Source organism: Oncorhynchus gorbuscha, linkage group LG16 (genome assembly GCF_021184085.1).
Source record: "Oncorhynchus gorbuscha isolate QuinsamMale2020 ecotype Even-year linkage group LG16, OgorEven_v1.0, whole genome shotgun sequence".
Lineage (NCBI taxonomy): Eukaryota > Metazoa > Chordata > Actinopteri > Salmoniformes > Salmonidae > Oncorhynchus > Oncorhynchus gorbuscha.
Genome location: NC_060188.1, coordinates 12,219,021 through 12,234,561, shown reverse-complemented (window position 1 = coordinate 12,234,561; position 15,541 = coordinate 12,219,021). Strand labels below are relative to the sequence as shown.

The 15,541-nt window shown below is 44.8% G+C and overlaps 1 protein-coding gene across 2 annotated transcripts in view; it reads left to right on the top strand.

Moving 5' to 3' along the window:
• The window catches only part of LOC123999894 (speckle-type POZ protein), a 101,409-nt gene that overhangs the window by 59,368 nt on the left and 26,500 nt on the right, over window positions 1–15,541 (top strand). For both annotated transcript variants that reach the window (XM_046305908.1, XM_046305910.1), the window contains 3 exons: window positions 221–342; window positions 563–714; window positions 6,339–6,466. In XM_046305908.1, coding sequence (XP_046161864.1) covers window positions 221–342; window positions 563–714; window positions 6,339–6,466 — 402 coding nt within the window. The remainder of the gene's footprint in view (window positions 1–220; window positions 343–562; window positions 715–6,338; window positions 6,467–15,541) is intronic.

Genomic DNA, 15,541 nt, shown 5'->3' with positions numbered 1-15,541 from the left:
CTGACCAACCAGCCACTTAGCTATCTGTATGGAATAGATAAATAAATTAGTCATCATGTCTGATTCCTGGTGTGTGTGTGTGTGTGTGTGTGTGTGTGTGTGTGTGTGTGTGTGTGTGTGTGTGTGTGTGTGTGTGTGTGTGTGTGTGTGTGTGTGTGTGTGTGTGTGTGTGTGTGTGTGTGTGTGTGTGTGTGTGTGTGTGTGTCCCTACCTCTGTTAGATCAAAGTGGTGAAGTTCTCTTACATGTGGACCATCAACAACTTCAGCTTCTGTCGTGAGGAGATGGGAGAGGTCATCAAGAGCTCCACCTTCTCTTCAGGAGCCAATGACAAGCTTAAATGGTGAGTGGAGGTGGGCCCAAGAAGTGGGTGCTATGAATAAACCATAAGGGACTACAGGACCAATAACTTGTCCATGATTGATCTGATTTAGACTCCTAAGTCTGTTGGACAGGGTTTGGTCTCTATTCTGTTGGACAGTTACTGAGCATAGTTGACTGACCTTGTCTCTGTTTGACTGAGTCTGAAGATCACCGATGCTGATCCCTCCCTCTGTGTCCAGGTGTTTGCGTGTAAACCCTAAAGGCCTGGACGAGGAGAGTAAAGACTACCTGTCCCTCTACCTGCTCCTGGTCAGCTGTCCTAAGAGCGAGGTGCGTGCCAAGTTCAAGTTCTCCATCCTCAATGCCAAGGGAGAAGAGACGAAGGCTATGGGTAAGTCACACTTGATTTGAGTTGATTTGGATCCCCATTAGCTAATGCCATGACGACAGCTAGTCTTCCTGTGGTCCGACACATGACGAAAATGGCATTTCAAACAAAAATACTTTCAAATGTTCATGCATTTAAATAACATTAACAAGTAGACACTACAGACATTTAAAATACCTGAAAGGTCACAGTCAATTCAGGTGTCAGTATCTGTCCAGTCATATGGCCAATCTTAGTAGATGTACTTTTTAATGTTTTCTTGAATGTGAATCATTTTTTTGCTTGGGAAATATCTATCCCCAACAACCCACCATCTCTATAGGGTCAGTGTTGCTCTGCCATTGTAATCCCATAGTGTACCTGGCTTGATATTATGTAGGTGTGTGAGAGGTAATGTGATAACAGAACTACTTATAACAATCCACTCTTGAACCTCTCAGCTCAAACCTGTAGCTTGGCAGTAGAACTTGGAAGACATGTTGACTAATAGGAACAAGGTTAGGAGGTTTGAGAGATGTATTACCTGTGTCTCTGAGGTTTACTAAGTGAGTGTGTGCATAGGGGGGGGTGAGGGAGCCAAAGTGTCTAATTCAGTGTGCGGGCCGAGGTGTTGATAGCCATATGGGTGTGTATAATCACTGCAGGTGGGATTTGTTCCCCCCCATATTTAATTCAAAGTAGCATGGAGCAATTTTTGTCTTCTGCCTGTTCTCTGGCTGATGAATTGGAAAGGAAATGTGTTTCTTCCAATGCCTGCTCTTTTTAATTAGGTTATGTTATGGGGAGGAAAAGCAAACTTGTGTGGAATTTAATTAGTTGGCCAGATGTGACCGCTTCCTGGTTACCAGGCTCTCTACCTGTTTGGTTGTCTCTCCTCCGGCACCCCGTCGAGCACAGGAAGTATGGGAGGAGGTGAGGAGAGGGGCAGAGGAGGAATGTTTGTATCAGAGGTGTATGCATAAAGACTGTACAACCCCCCCCCCGCAGTGCAGGTCATGTAGAAAGGGAAATGGTTTTCCTGCTTCACTGTGGCAGTGCTTTTTCACTTCTCAACAACAACACATTCAAAAACACTACTGTTATGAAACGCCTTGGGCCGCATACTGTAATTGTGCATCAAGCTCACTTGAGGCTCTTAAGGTACAGTTAATGCATAGTTGGCTGTGCCCATTTCGCTGCACCACTCTAAGAGGGACAGCAGTAGCCTGCAGAGTGGGTGGTAAACACCACCTTGAGTCGTTTCATTCCTTCACTCGGTCAGCTCACCTGAACCTGCTTCTCCACATGACCACTGAAAGAGATTAAAGATGGAGAATGTTGAGAGCAGTGGAGAAAATGTCTTCTGTGGTTCTGTTCTCCTCTTCGTGTCTCTGGGGGATTTGCTGTAAATTGTGTTCTTTAGCTGTTAGGACCCCCCCCCCTCCCCAGATGCACCCCATCTTCGCCTCAGCTCTCTGCTCGCCTTGTCGCTGAAGAAAATTACCCGCAGCCACCGTATTCGTGACAAGGGACTTCAGCGAGCACTCAGTCTGAGAATATGGCAGTAAAGATAGCTCTATCTGTTCTGGATCATTTAGAATCCAATTAAATCTATGCCTCCTGAAGAGAACCCAGGCCAAATAAAAACAAAGTGCCTTAATTAAGAAGGCTGAGGCTCAGAGTGTGAGGACTGTTTATGTGGCATGTCACTGCTGGGGCTCTCCACACAGTCTCACAGGGCCACACACTCCACTGAAATGGATAGTAAGTCCAGATTGGTGTGATACATAGCTAAATAAACAGATATATAGGTGGTTAAAGATGATTGTGAGTCATGTAAAGATGCTGCATATATCATTTGCTGCCTTAAACATGAACTGTTTCAAATGGATCTGACCTTCAACCTCATACTGTTCAGCCACCCCCACCTGAATAGAGAGCCTCAATCAGTAAGGTATGTTGGTCTCCGATGGTGTTACTGCCTGCTAATGGAGATAGATTTGGGCTCCACTGGCAGCCCCCCCCCCCCCCCCACCTCTCCCTCTCCCCCGAACATCCTCTCCTCTCTTTTCCGCCACATCATTTCTCTCCCTGGCTTAGTTGCTAGCTAGCTGGCTCTCCTGTGGGATTGTGGATGAACGGTTTGTAACGCGTCTCTTGGCCCCCCCCCTCTTCTCCCGTGCCAGATAAAGCAGCCTGCTGGCAGACACACTGCTGCACTGACAGCTCTGAGAACACAGAGAGGAAGTCTCCTGCTATATGGCGGTGGAGGCTAGGGTTTATTTAAATGGCCCAGAGCTGAGTGTTCCTCTCAGACAGTTGGCTTTATATTGCTTTTTAGGTGCTAAGTGCTAAGGAGAGGTTATGTCTCCAGTCTGTTTGGTCACAGGTTCAAGTTCAGGTTAATTTGCTATGTGTACACAGGTCTTCATACACTGTATATTTTAAAAGAACGATCTCATTTGCCAGTACAGTGTTTGTGGTGTTGTGGTTCGTGTCTTTAGTTCCACATGGTCTCCTGGCTGATTGAAACCTCAATCTGAATGCTTGCCTGTGGTTGTCCAGAGCTGGTTGCCCGCGGTAACTGATGGGGGCGGTCAGGCATTCAATGTGGTTGTGTTGTGGGAAGAGTCATTGGACAGTCTTTACATAATCACATATCGACACGGCTAGAAGGAACGTCATTACACATGTTTGTGCTGACACTTGCTTATAGAGCTCATTATTCAACAGAGATGAGATTTTCTTCGGAAATGGTGTGTGCGTTCATTTGTGTATTTGTGGTGCGTGTGAGCGAGCGAGCTTGTGTGCCTGCCTTCCTGGTTATATGTCAGCCTATGTAGATGTGTGGGGGTTTAGACTAAAGGGCAGCAATTGAAGTGGAGGGAAGAAGTGGGATGGGGATGTAGGCAGTAGTGGTTGGGAGGATGGGGTTGAAGTGTGTCTGTGTATGAAGGTCTAGGTGTGTGAATGCTTGAATGTGTTTGTGGAATGGGGAAAAGCTCCAGGCTCCTTTTGGGATTCTCTAAACCTCCTTCCAGTGAACAGATGATCACGGAGGGATGGAGGGATTAGAGTTATGTTTTGAACTGATGTACATACTGTACATTACACTTTCTCTGTCATGCCCGCACACACACACACTCTTAGTGTGATCCACACTCTGTTGGCCCGGAGTGCGATGTTTGTCAGCCAGTCTTCTGGGTGACCTTCTCACTGTGTGTGCCAACCAGGCCCCTGAGCCACAGCCTGAATATGTATGCTATGCTCTCTAAAACAGCCTGGCTCTCCTCTCTCTCGCTCTGACTCTATCTTTCCCTTCTCCTCTCTAAACCTCTGTCCCTCTCGCCTTCCTATTTTTTTCCTTTATCTCTGTCTCACTCAATCTATCTACATATCTCAGGCTTCTATCACTGGTCTTCTCACTCCTCTTCCCCCTCTCATATTTGTTATTCCTGGTGTGTTCCTCCCCTCCCGACTTGGTGATCCAGCCTGCTGTGACCCTACCGTGACAACATGCGTTCTGACTTGAGGTTGATCCCATTCCAGTGTGAGGTTCTGGTCCTGCTCAGGAGACCCAGTGGAGGTAGCAGGGTCAGCTTGGGAAAGCTCAGCTTAATACACACACGCATACACACGCACAGGCGCACGCACACGTGCACACAGACATACACCTTAGTGTGGAGAGTGAGCAGGGACATGAGCAGTAGGACTCCTCTCACCCTTTCTCCTCCGTTCTCTGTGCTCCCGTTCCGTCCCTCCCTTCTCCCAGCTAGCCCCCCCTCTCTCTCTCTCCTCCCACCATCCTCACACCTCAGTTAGGCTGAGACCTAGCCCCGTAGGAAGTTGTCACAGGCTGCTGGTCTTCTTCCATATACCCTGATAACACACAGGACAATCCCTCCACCACACAGGGAGAGGAGCTACTGGCCAGGGGACCATGCCTGAGTCTCTCACATATCGGAAAGGAAATAGAGAAAAGGCAGACTGAAAGATTTCAGACAAACAGGCAGACAAGGATAAGACTAAGATGCAGTGCTTTTGCTCTGTGTGTTTGTGTATCCAACCGTACACTACTTGGCATGTCAAGTCCATAAAAGTTTGACATGGCTTTCAACAACACACTTTTAAGATGAGAGACTGACACAAAGCCTTTAAATGAAAGTCTTCTAACATCAATTCCTATTATGCAGAGAGGAAAAGAGGAGAGTGACGATGAATAAAGTAGGAAAAAAAGAGTAGAGAAAAGAGCCTTTGGAGTGTTTGGATTTCTGTCAGTCTGAGAGGGTGGCTGTCAGGGCCTGTTTGTAGCCCATCTCCAGAGGAGGGATTAGAGGGAGAGGACCCCCTGATTGCGCACTGGGGTGGAGAACTGGATATGTGCTCAACTCCACCACTGTCTGTAGACATCCCAAATGACAGCATATTCCCTATTCCATATAGCCCATAGGGCTCTGGTCAATGTAGTGCACTATGAAGGGAATAGGGTGCCATTTGGAGTGCAGCCCCTGCCTGCCTGGTTGACTACTGTACCCACCACTGCATCATACCGCTGCTGGTGAATTTCACATAGAGCTTTCATTAGCGTTAGCTGGCCGATGGTACTCAGCACCCCTGCACAGTGTTCTGGCTATAATTTGCTAACCGATTCTTCATGTAGAATCAGGTGAAAACGTCTGCAGCCAGATGTCCATCAGTGGGAGGTTCCTAAAACACACCGCGCCGAAAGAGAGGCAGACGAACAGCAGATGGGCTGTCGGCCTGGTGTGTGTGGTTCTGTAGACCCCAGGGATCCTCATCCTATATGGCAGGAGGGGCCTGCCCTACAGGAGGGGCCTGCCCTACAGGAGGGGCCTGCCCTACAGGAGCTTCTTAGATGGGATCATGTCATTCTATACATGACCAGGGATCTTTATGTGACGTTTCATTGGAGATCTTTGAGAGGGTCTTGTAGTAAAATGTCTGGGCAGGGAATTCATTGTGATTTGACTTGGCAGACTGTTTGATCCAAAGCCATTTACAGTAAAGTGAGTGCATTTATATTTGTAGTATGTGATCCCTGAGGGACTTGAACCCCTGACCTTGGCGTTGTTAGCATCAGTCTTAACAACTGGGCCATCAGAACCACTATGGCACAGCAGTGTCTCTGACTCTAGTTATTGTGTTATGTATGTCCTCAGTGGTTGTGTCCCAAATAACACCCTATTCCCTACGTAGTGCACTACTTTTGTTGTACACTATATAGAGTAAAGGGTGCCCTTCTGGACGCAACCAGTGTATGTACGTATTCCTGGAATACGTACATGAAGGACCCCACGAAGGCATTTCTCTTGTGTGTTTGTAGTGCACAGAACCCTCCCTGCCTCTTCTCAGGCAGACATAGTTGGCAGTCCATAAGCACTTTATAATGGGATGCTTTGATCCCTGCTTATCCCACCTGCTTATCGTGCCTGTGTGCCAGAGATGAGGGAGTGTATGAAAAATGTCTGGAGTGTGGCATCGTTTTCTTATGAGGTGTTAAAAGTCCCCTGCAGGTGACACTTACTTGATTCAACCTCCAGTCTGGCTGTGCTCACTCTCACGTTCTCCTTTCTCATGGTCATGACAGACACACGTGCACTAACTGTCTGTGTTGTTCCCTTTTACAGAGAGCCAGAGGGCATACCGGTTTGTCCAGGGGAAGGACTGGGGCTTTAAGAAATTCATCAGGAGAGACTTCCTGCTGGACGAGGCCAATGGGCTGCTGCCTGACGACAAGCTCACTCTCTTCTGTGAGGTAGGACACAAGTTCACGCAACATAGAGACACAGGTAACTGGCAAAATAAAATTGAAAGCAGGTGCAGGTGTTAATTAAGAAATTAACATCCCATCATGCTTAGGGTCATGTATAAAAACAAAAAGCCCAGTTGTAGATGATTTTGTCTACCCTGGCTAGAATAATAGATGTCAGTGACTTTTAAAGAGCGCCTCAAAGGAGCATATGAGGTTAAAGGGTGTGTCAGTCACCAGATCTCAACCCAAATGAACGCTTTATATTAGATTCTGGAATGGCGCCTGAGACGGTGATTTCCACCACTGTCAACAGAACACCAAATGATGGAATTTCTCATGGAAGAATCCCTCTAATAGAGTTCCAGACACTTGTAGAATGTATGCTAAGGCACATTGAAGCTGTTCTGGTTCGCCCTATAATGTTGGCAGTTAGATGTATCTCTATAGACGGGTTGGTTGGTTAGCAACTACATTGACTTGTGCTCAACTGTGGGGCAAAACTGACGGGGTTGGCTTATATTGTTGATAACATGTAAACAATATTTTGTCCCCAATGTTTATTGAAAATCGAATTAAAGTTGCACAATGAGAACTTGTCTCTCAAATACTTTGTTGCGGTTGTTGGTTAACTTGCTAGATAGCACATTGTTTGCCATGTCAGCATAGATGTGAAATCAGTCAAAACACTTCAAAACAAGGCATGTTATCAAAAATAAGATCAAATGAGCTGAAACGAGACACTTACGATTCACCACATAGTTTCTTGTTGTTGTTGCTAGCAATCTGGCCATCCAAAACCATAACACTCGGCCTTATGCAGCTTTGAAGTGTGCACACCGCTAACCCGTTTTATAGGACACATACAGCTAACCTGTTTTATAGGACACACACAGCTAACCTGTTTATAGGACACACACAGCTAACCTGTTTATAGGACACACACAGCTAACCTGTTTATAGGACACACACACAGCTAACCTGTTTATAGGACACACACACAGCTAACCCGTTTAATAGGACACACACAGCTAACCTGTTTAATAGGACACACACAGCTAACCTGTTTAATAGGACACACACCGCTAACCTGTTTAATAGGACACACACCGCTAACCTGTGTAATAGGACACACACAGCTAACCTGTTTATAGGACACACACAGCTAACCTGTTTATAGGACACACACACAGCTAACCTGTTTATAGGACACACACACAGCTAACCTGTTTATAGGACACACACAGCTAACCTGTTTAATAGGACACACACAGCTAACCTGTTTATAGGACACACACAGCTAACCTGTTTATAGGACACACACACAGCTAACCTGTTTATAGGACACACACACAGCTAACCCGTTTAATAGGACACACACAGCTAACCTGTTTAATAGGACACACACAGCTAACCTGTTTAATAGGACACACACCGCTAACCTGTTTAATAGGACACACACCGCTAACCTGTGTAATAGGACACACACAGCTAACCTGTTTATAGGACACACACAGCTAACCTGTTTATAGGACACACACACAGCTAACCTGTTTATAGGACACACACAGCTAACCTGTTTATAGGACACACACCGCTAACCTGTTTAATAGGACACACACAGCTAACCTGTTTATAGGACACACACAGCTAACCTGTTTATAGGACACACACAGCTAACCTGTTTATAGGACACATACAGCTAACCCGTTTTATAGGACACATACAGCTAACCCGTTTTATAGGACACACACAGCTAACCCGTTTTATAGGACACACACAGCTAACCCATTTTATAGGACACACACAGCTAACCTGTTTATAGGACACACACAGCTAACCTGTTTATAGGACACACACAGCTAACCTGTTTATAGGACACACACAGCTAACCTGTTTATAGGACACACACAGCTAACCTGTTTATAGGACACGCACAGCTAACCTGTTTATAGGACACGCACAGCTAACCTGTTTAATAGGACACACACAGCTAACCTGTTTATAGGACACACACAGCTAACCTGTTTAATAGGACACACACAGCTAACCTGTTTAATAGGACACACACAGCTAACCCGTTTAATAGGACACACACAGCTAACCCGTTTAATAGGACACACACAGCTAACCTGTTTATAGGACACACACAGCTAACCTGTTTATAGGACACACACAGCTAACCTGTTTATAGGACACACACAGCTAACCTGTTTAATAGGACACACACAGCTAACCTGTTTAATAGGACACACACAGCTAACCTGTTTAATAGGACACACACAGCTAACCTGTTTAATAGGACACACACCACTAACCTGTTTAATAGGACACACACCGCTAACCTGTTTAATAGGACACACACCGCTAACCTGTTTAATAGGACACACACAGCTAACCTGTTTATAGGACACACACAGCTAACCTGTTTATAGGACACACACAGCTAACCTGTTTATAGGACACACACAGCTAACCTGTTTATAGGACACACACACAGCTAACCTGTTTATAGGACACACACACAGCTAACCTGTTTATAGGACACACACAGCTAACCTGTTTATAGGACACACACAGCTAACCTGTTTATAGGACACACACAGCTAACCCGTTTATAGGACACACCGCTAACCCGTTTATAGGACACACACAGCTAACCTGTTTAATAGGACACACACAGCTAACGCGTTTATAGGACACACCGCTAACCTGTTTATAGGACACACCGCTAACCTGTTTATAGGACACACACCGCTAACCTGTTTATAGGACACACACAGCTAACCCGTTTATAGGACACACACCGCTAACCCGTTTATAGGACACACACAGCTAACCTGTTTATAGGACACACACAGCTAACCTGTTTATAGGACACACACAGCTAACCCGTTTAATAGGACACACACAGCTAACCTGTTTATAGGACACACACAGCTAACCTGTTTATAGGACACACACAGCTAACCTGTTTATAGGACACACACAGCTAACCTGTTTATAGGACACACACAGCTAACCTGTTTATAGGACACACACAGCTAACCCGTTTATAGGACACACACACAGCTAACCCGTTTAATAGGACACACACACAGCTAACCCGTTTAATAGGACACACAGCTAACCTGTTTAATAGGACACACACCGCTAACCCGTTTAATAGGACACACACCGCTAACCCGTTTAATAGGACACACACCGCTAACCCGTTTAATAGGACACACACCGCTAACCTGTTTAATAGGACACACACCGCTAACCTGTTTATAGGACACACACCGCTAACCTGTTTATAGGACACACACTGCTAACCTGTTTATAGGACACACACTGCTAACCTGTTTATAGGACACACACTGCTAACCTGTTTATAGGACACACACTGCTAACCTGTTTATAGGACACACACTGCTAACCTGTTTAATAGGACACACACAGCTAACCTGTTTAATAGGACACACACAGCTAACCTGTTTAATAGGACACACACAGCTAACGCGTTTATAGGACACACCGCTAACCTGTTTATAGGACACACACAGCTAACCCGTTTAATAGGACACACACAGCTAACCCGTTTATAGGACACACACAGCTAACCCGTTTATAGGACACACACAGCTAACCCGTTTATAGGACACACACAGCTAACCCGTTTATAGGACACACACAGCTAACCTGTTTAATAGGACACACACAGCTAACCTGTTTATAGGACACACACAGCTAACCTGTTTAATAGGACACACACAGCTAACCTGTTTAATAGGACACACACAGCTAACGCGTTTATAGGACACACACAGCTATCCTGTTTATAGGACACACACAGCTAACCTGTTTAATAGGACACACACAGCTAACCCGTTTAATAGGACACACACAGCTAACCCGTTTAATAGGACACACACAGCTAACCCGTTTATAGGACACACACAGCTAACCCGTTTATAGGACACACACAGCTAACCCGCTAACCTGTTTAATAGGACACACACAGCTAACCTGTTTAATAGGACACACACAGCTAACGCGTTTATAGGACACACACAGCTAACCCGTTTATAGGACACACACAGCTAACCCGCTAACCTGTTTAATAGGACACACACAGCTAACCTGTTTAATAGGACACACACAGCTAACCCGTTTAATAGGACACACACAGCTAACCCGTTTATAGGACACACACCGCTAACCCGTTTATGGGACACACACAGCTAACCCGTTTATAGGACACACACCGCTAACCCGTTTATAGGACACACACAGCTAACCCGTTTATAGGACACACACCGCTAACCCGTTTATAGGACACACACCGCTAACCCGTTTATAGGACACACACCGCTAACCCGTTTATAGGACACACACCGCTAACCCGTTTAATAGGACACACACCGCTAACCCGTTTAATAGGACACACACGGCTAACCTGTTTTATAGGACACACACGGCTAACCTGTTTATAGGAAACACACAGCTACACTGGGACTAGGGCCAGGAGTCTGTCTAAACCATGTGACCTGACCAGGAAAACCTCATGGGTCATCGCTAGTTGCCACAAAGTCATAAACCCTGTCTATTTCTGCAGTTACTCTTCGCCAACCCCAACCACACTGCTAACCTTATGCCTAACTTTTTAAATTAAGACCAAAAAGGTTTGTGCGGTTTCTTATTCCGTCAGTTTGTCAGTAGGGCTCAGGTCAGATGCTGTGTAGTGTTGGGCTAGATTATATCCCCTGTTATTACTAGGCTGTAACAGAGGGGGCAGCAGAGGTCAACCATCTCTCTGTGTCGCCCAGCCCCCCCTGTTAGATCGGGGAACAGTAGAGGTTAACTTTCTGGATATGTTAATGTTCTCGTTGTCATGCATTCACCCATGAATGTTTAAAAAGCATGGTGGTGGCTGTTTAAAGCAAACCTAATTAACCCTGTGGGTATGGTGCTGGAATCCATGTCTTGAAGTTTCCCGCTGTTCGTTATGAGAGAGAGAGAGGAGCGATGTGCAAGTCTGTTTAAAGTGCTTCCAAACTGGGCCTATTGACAGACGAGTAAGAGGGGCATAGCAGCTACTACAGAGCTGTGCGGGTACTGTGTGTGTGACTGCGTGTACTGTGTGTGTGACTGCGTGTACTGTGTGTGTATGCACATGCCCCTGTGTATGTGAGAGAGGGTTGGCATAGAGAGTACTTCCAACACAGCCCTCCCCAGTGGTGTTAGGCTTGCTGGTTGGTTATAGTCCTGATTTTACTATATGCCAGCATTTATGCACGGACCGGTTTAGGTTTTTTACTTTAACATGTATAACTGTATTTGAAGGTTTGGTTTGTAATATGCCATGTGTAATGTCCATTTCTTCGCAGACCTAGCCCTGCCCCGTCTCACTCAAGGAGCTAATTTGTTGTTGCTTAACCACAAGACACTTGTGTTCAGTCTGCATGATCAATGCAGCACATGCAACAATGTTGATGACAATGATGTTTCCACTTAGCTTCTTAATATAAATCCACAAGCGTTATATAAATACACTGAGTTTGAGTTTCTTACAACCAGACCTCAACCTCAATGAACACCTTTGGGATGAATTGGAACGCCTACTGCAAGCCAGGCCTAATCGCCCAACATCGGTGCCTAATCTCACTAATGCTCTTGTGACTGAACGGAAGAAAATCCCCGTAGCAATGTTCCAACATCTAGTGGAAAGCCTTCCCAGAAGAGTGGAGGCAGTTATAGCAGCAAAGGGGGAGACCAACTCCATATTTAATGCCCATGTATTTTGGCCATATCACCCAGCCCTAGTGTGAGTTTCTGTAGTGAGTAGAGGTTGACCGATTAATCGGAATGGCCGATTTAATTAGTGCCTATTTCAAGTTTTCATAACAATCTGTATTTTTGGATGCCTATTTTGCCTTTTTAAATGTATTTATTTTTTAAACCTTTTATTTAATTTTTAAACCTTTATTTAACTAGGAAAATCAGTTAATAACACATTCTTATTTTCAATGAAGGCCTAGGAACCTTGTTCAGGGGCAGAACGACAGATTTTCACCTTGTCTGCTCGTGGGACCCAATCTTGCAATCATACAGTTAACTAGTCCACCGCTTGTAGTGGAAATTTCCTGTATTTACCAAATCATGAGAGCAAACCACACACAAGTCAGAGTTATTATAAAGTCCATCTTTAATTATATGAGCTCCATCACAACCCTGTGACTCTCAGATCAATTCAGTATCTATAAATTAATTCTCTGAGAGTCTTAACAAAACAGTTCTTAGTATCATTTATAGCCAAGACACACCCATCTCAACTCACATGACGAATAACAGATCTTAGGAACATTACAAAGGAAGACTTTACTTGAGAGAGGAGTATTCCATAGCCAGACAGCATTAGCTATAAATTATCGTTCAGTTTGCTCTCCTAAAACGAGGTTCTACTTCTTGTTCTTGGTACAACATAGTAGCAAGGCATTAGGATATATATCAATTGTCATTTTAGACACTCCCATTCTGGACAAGCTCACGGAGACACAGTGACTGGCACACAGACATTGTGGAACCAAGAGATAATTGGTTCCCCCTCAATCATCCCTTCACATGGTTTAAAAGATATGTTTGCATATGAAGAAAAGCTTGACCTCTCCCCTCTCTGCGGCCCAAGTAACTGAACCCTGACAGAGAACAGATAACTGCAACCGGCCAACAGTATTATCCAAAAATAGACATTCTAATGACATATCTCACATAAGCATGCAATAAAAATAAAACATCTTATCTATGTTACCCAACTATTCGGATTAATCCCTAACACGCTCTAACCACCCGCCTCTCATTACACTCCACGATGAGCCTGCCTGTTACTCGAATGCAGTAAGCCAAGGTAAGTTGCTAGCTAGCATTAAACTTATCTTATAAAAAACAATCAATCAATCATAATCACTAGTTATAACTACACATGGTTCAGGATATTGCTCGTTTATCTAGCGTGTCCTGTGTTGCATATAATTGATGCAACGCTGGGGGTTGATTTAACAAAAGCGCATTTGCGAAAAAAGCACAATCGTTGGACGACTGTGCCTAACCATAAACACCAATGCCTTTCTTGAAATCAATACATAGAAGTATATATTTTTAAACCTGCGTATTTAGCTGAAAGAAACCCAGGTTAGCAAGCAATATTAACCAGGTGAAATTGTGTCATTTCTCTTGCGTTCATTGCACGCAGAGTTGAGGTATATGCAACAGTTTATGCAGCCTGGCTCATTGCGAACTAATTTGCCAGAATTTTACGTATTATGACATAACATTGACGGTTGTGCAATGTAACAGGAATATTTAGACTTATGGATGCCACCCGTTAGATAAAATACGTAACGGTTCCCTATTTCACTGAAATAATAAACGTTTTGTTTCCGAAATGATAGTTTCCGGATTCTACCATATTAATGACCTAGGGTTCGTATTTCTGTGTGTTATTATGTTATAATTAAGTCTATGATTTGATAGAGCAGTCTGACTGAGCGATGGTTGCTTACGAGCCTGCTGCTGCCTTTAATTCAAACAGCACTTTCGTGCATTTTGCCAGCAGCTCTTCGCAAGCACAGCGCTGTTTATGACTTCAAGCCTATCGGCCTAATGACTGGTGTAACCGATGTGAAATGGCTAGCTAGTTAGCGGGGTGCGCGCTAATAGCGTTTCAAACATCACTCGCTCTGAGACTTGGAGTAGTTGTTCCCCTTGCTCTGCATGGGTAACGCTACTTTTGTGGAGCGATGGGTAATACTGCTTCGAGTGTAGCTGTTGTCGATGTGTTCCTGGTTCGAGCCCAGGTAGGGGCGAGGAGAGGGACGGAATCTATACTGTTACACTGGCAATACTAAAGTGCCTATAAGAACATCCAATAGTCAAAGGTATATGAAATACAAATGGTATAGAGAGAAAGTCCTATAAATACTATATTAACGACAACCTAAAACCTCTTACCTTGGAATATTGAAGTCTCATGTTAAATGGAACCACCAACTTTCATATGTTGTCATGTTCTGAGCAAGGAGCTCAAATGTTAGCTTTGGCACATATTGAACTTTTACTTTCTTCTCCAACACTTTGTTTTTGCATTATTTAAACCAAATTGAACGTTTCATTATTTATTTGAGGCTAAATTTAATTTTATTGATGTATTATATTATAAGTTAAAATAAGTGCTCATTCAGTATTGTTGTAATAGTCATTATTACAAATACATTTTTTTTAACCGTCCGATTAATCGTATTGGCTTTTTTGGGTCCTCCAATAATCGGTATCGGCATTGAAAAATCATAATCGGTTGACCTCTAGCTACCACAATGTCTTCCCATGGGCAGGTAAGACTGTAAAGTACTTCAATATTCCTGGTCCTTGTTCCCCCTGGGATGCAGTCTTTACTACCATCGGAGACCTGTCTCCTCGTTCTCTCATTCTCTTTCCTTCTCTTTTTTCCCTTTCATTTATATCTTTCTCCTCTCTCTCTCTACTCTTTCTCTCTCCATTTGTGAGAATGCTGTTTATTGACTACTGCTCAGCGTTCAACACCATCGTCCCCTCCAAGATTAGGACCCTGGTACTGAAAATCTCACTCTGAAGCTGGGTCCTGGACTTCCTGACGGGCCGACCCCAGGTGGTGAAGGGTAGGCAACATCACGTCCACCAAACTGACCCTCATGGGGCCCCCACAGGGGTGTTAAAATGGTCCACGTGCACAGTCATGAAGAAGGCGCGACGGCGCCTCTTCCCCCTCAGGAAGTTGAAAAGGTTTGGCAATGGGCCCTCAAATTCTCAAAAAGTTCTACAGCTGCGCTATTGGGAGCACCTTGACTGGCTGCATCACTGCTTGGTACGGCAACAACACCGCCCTCGGTCGCATGGTGCTAGAGGATGGTGCGGACAGCCCCCTCGACTGGGTCCGAGTTCCCTGCCATCCAGGACCTCTATATCAGGCGGTGTGAAAGGAAGACCCGGACAATCATTAAACTCCAGCCCCCCAAGCCATAGATTGTTCTCTCAGCTCCACACAGCAAGTGGTACCGGTGCATC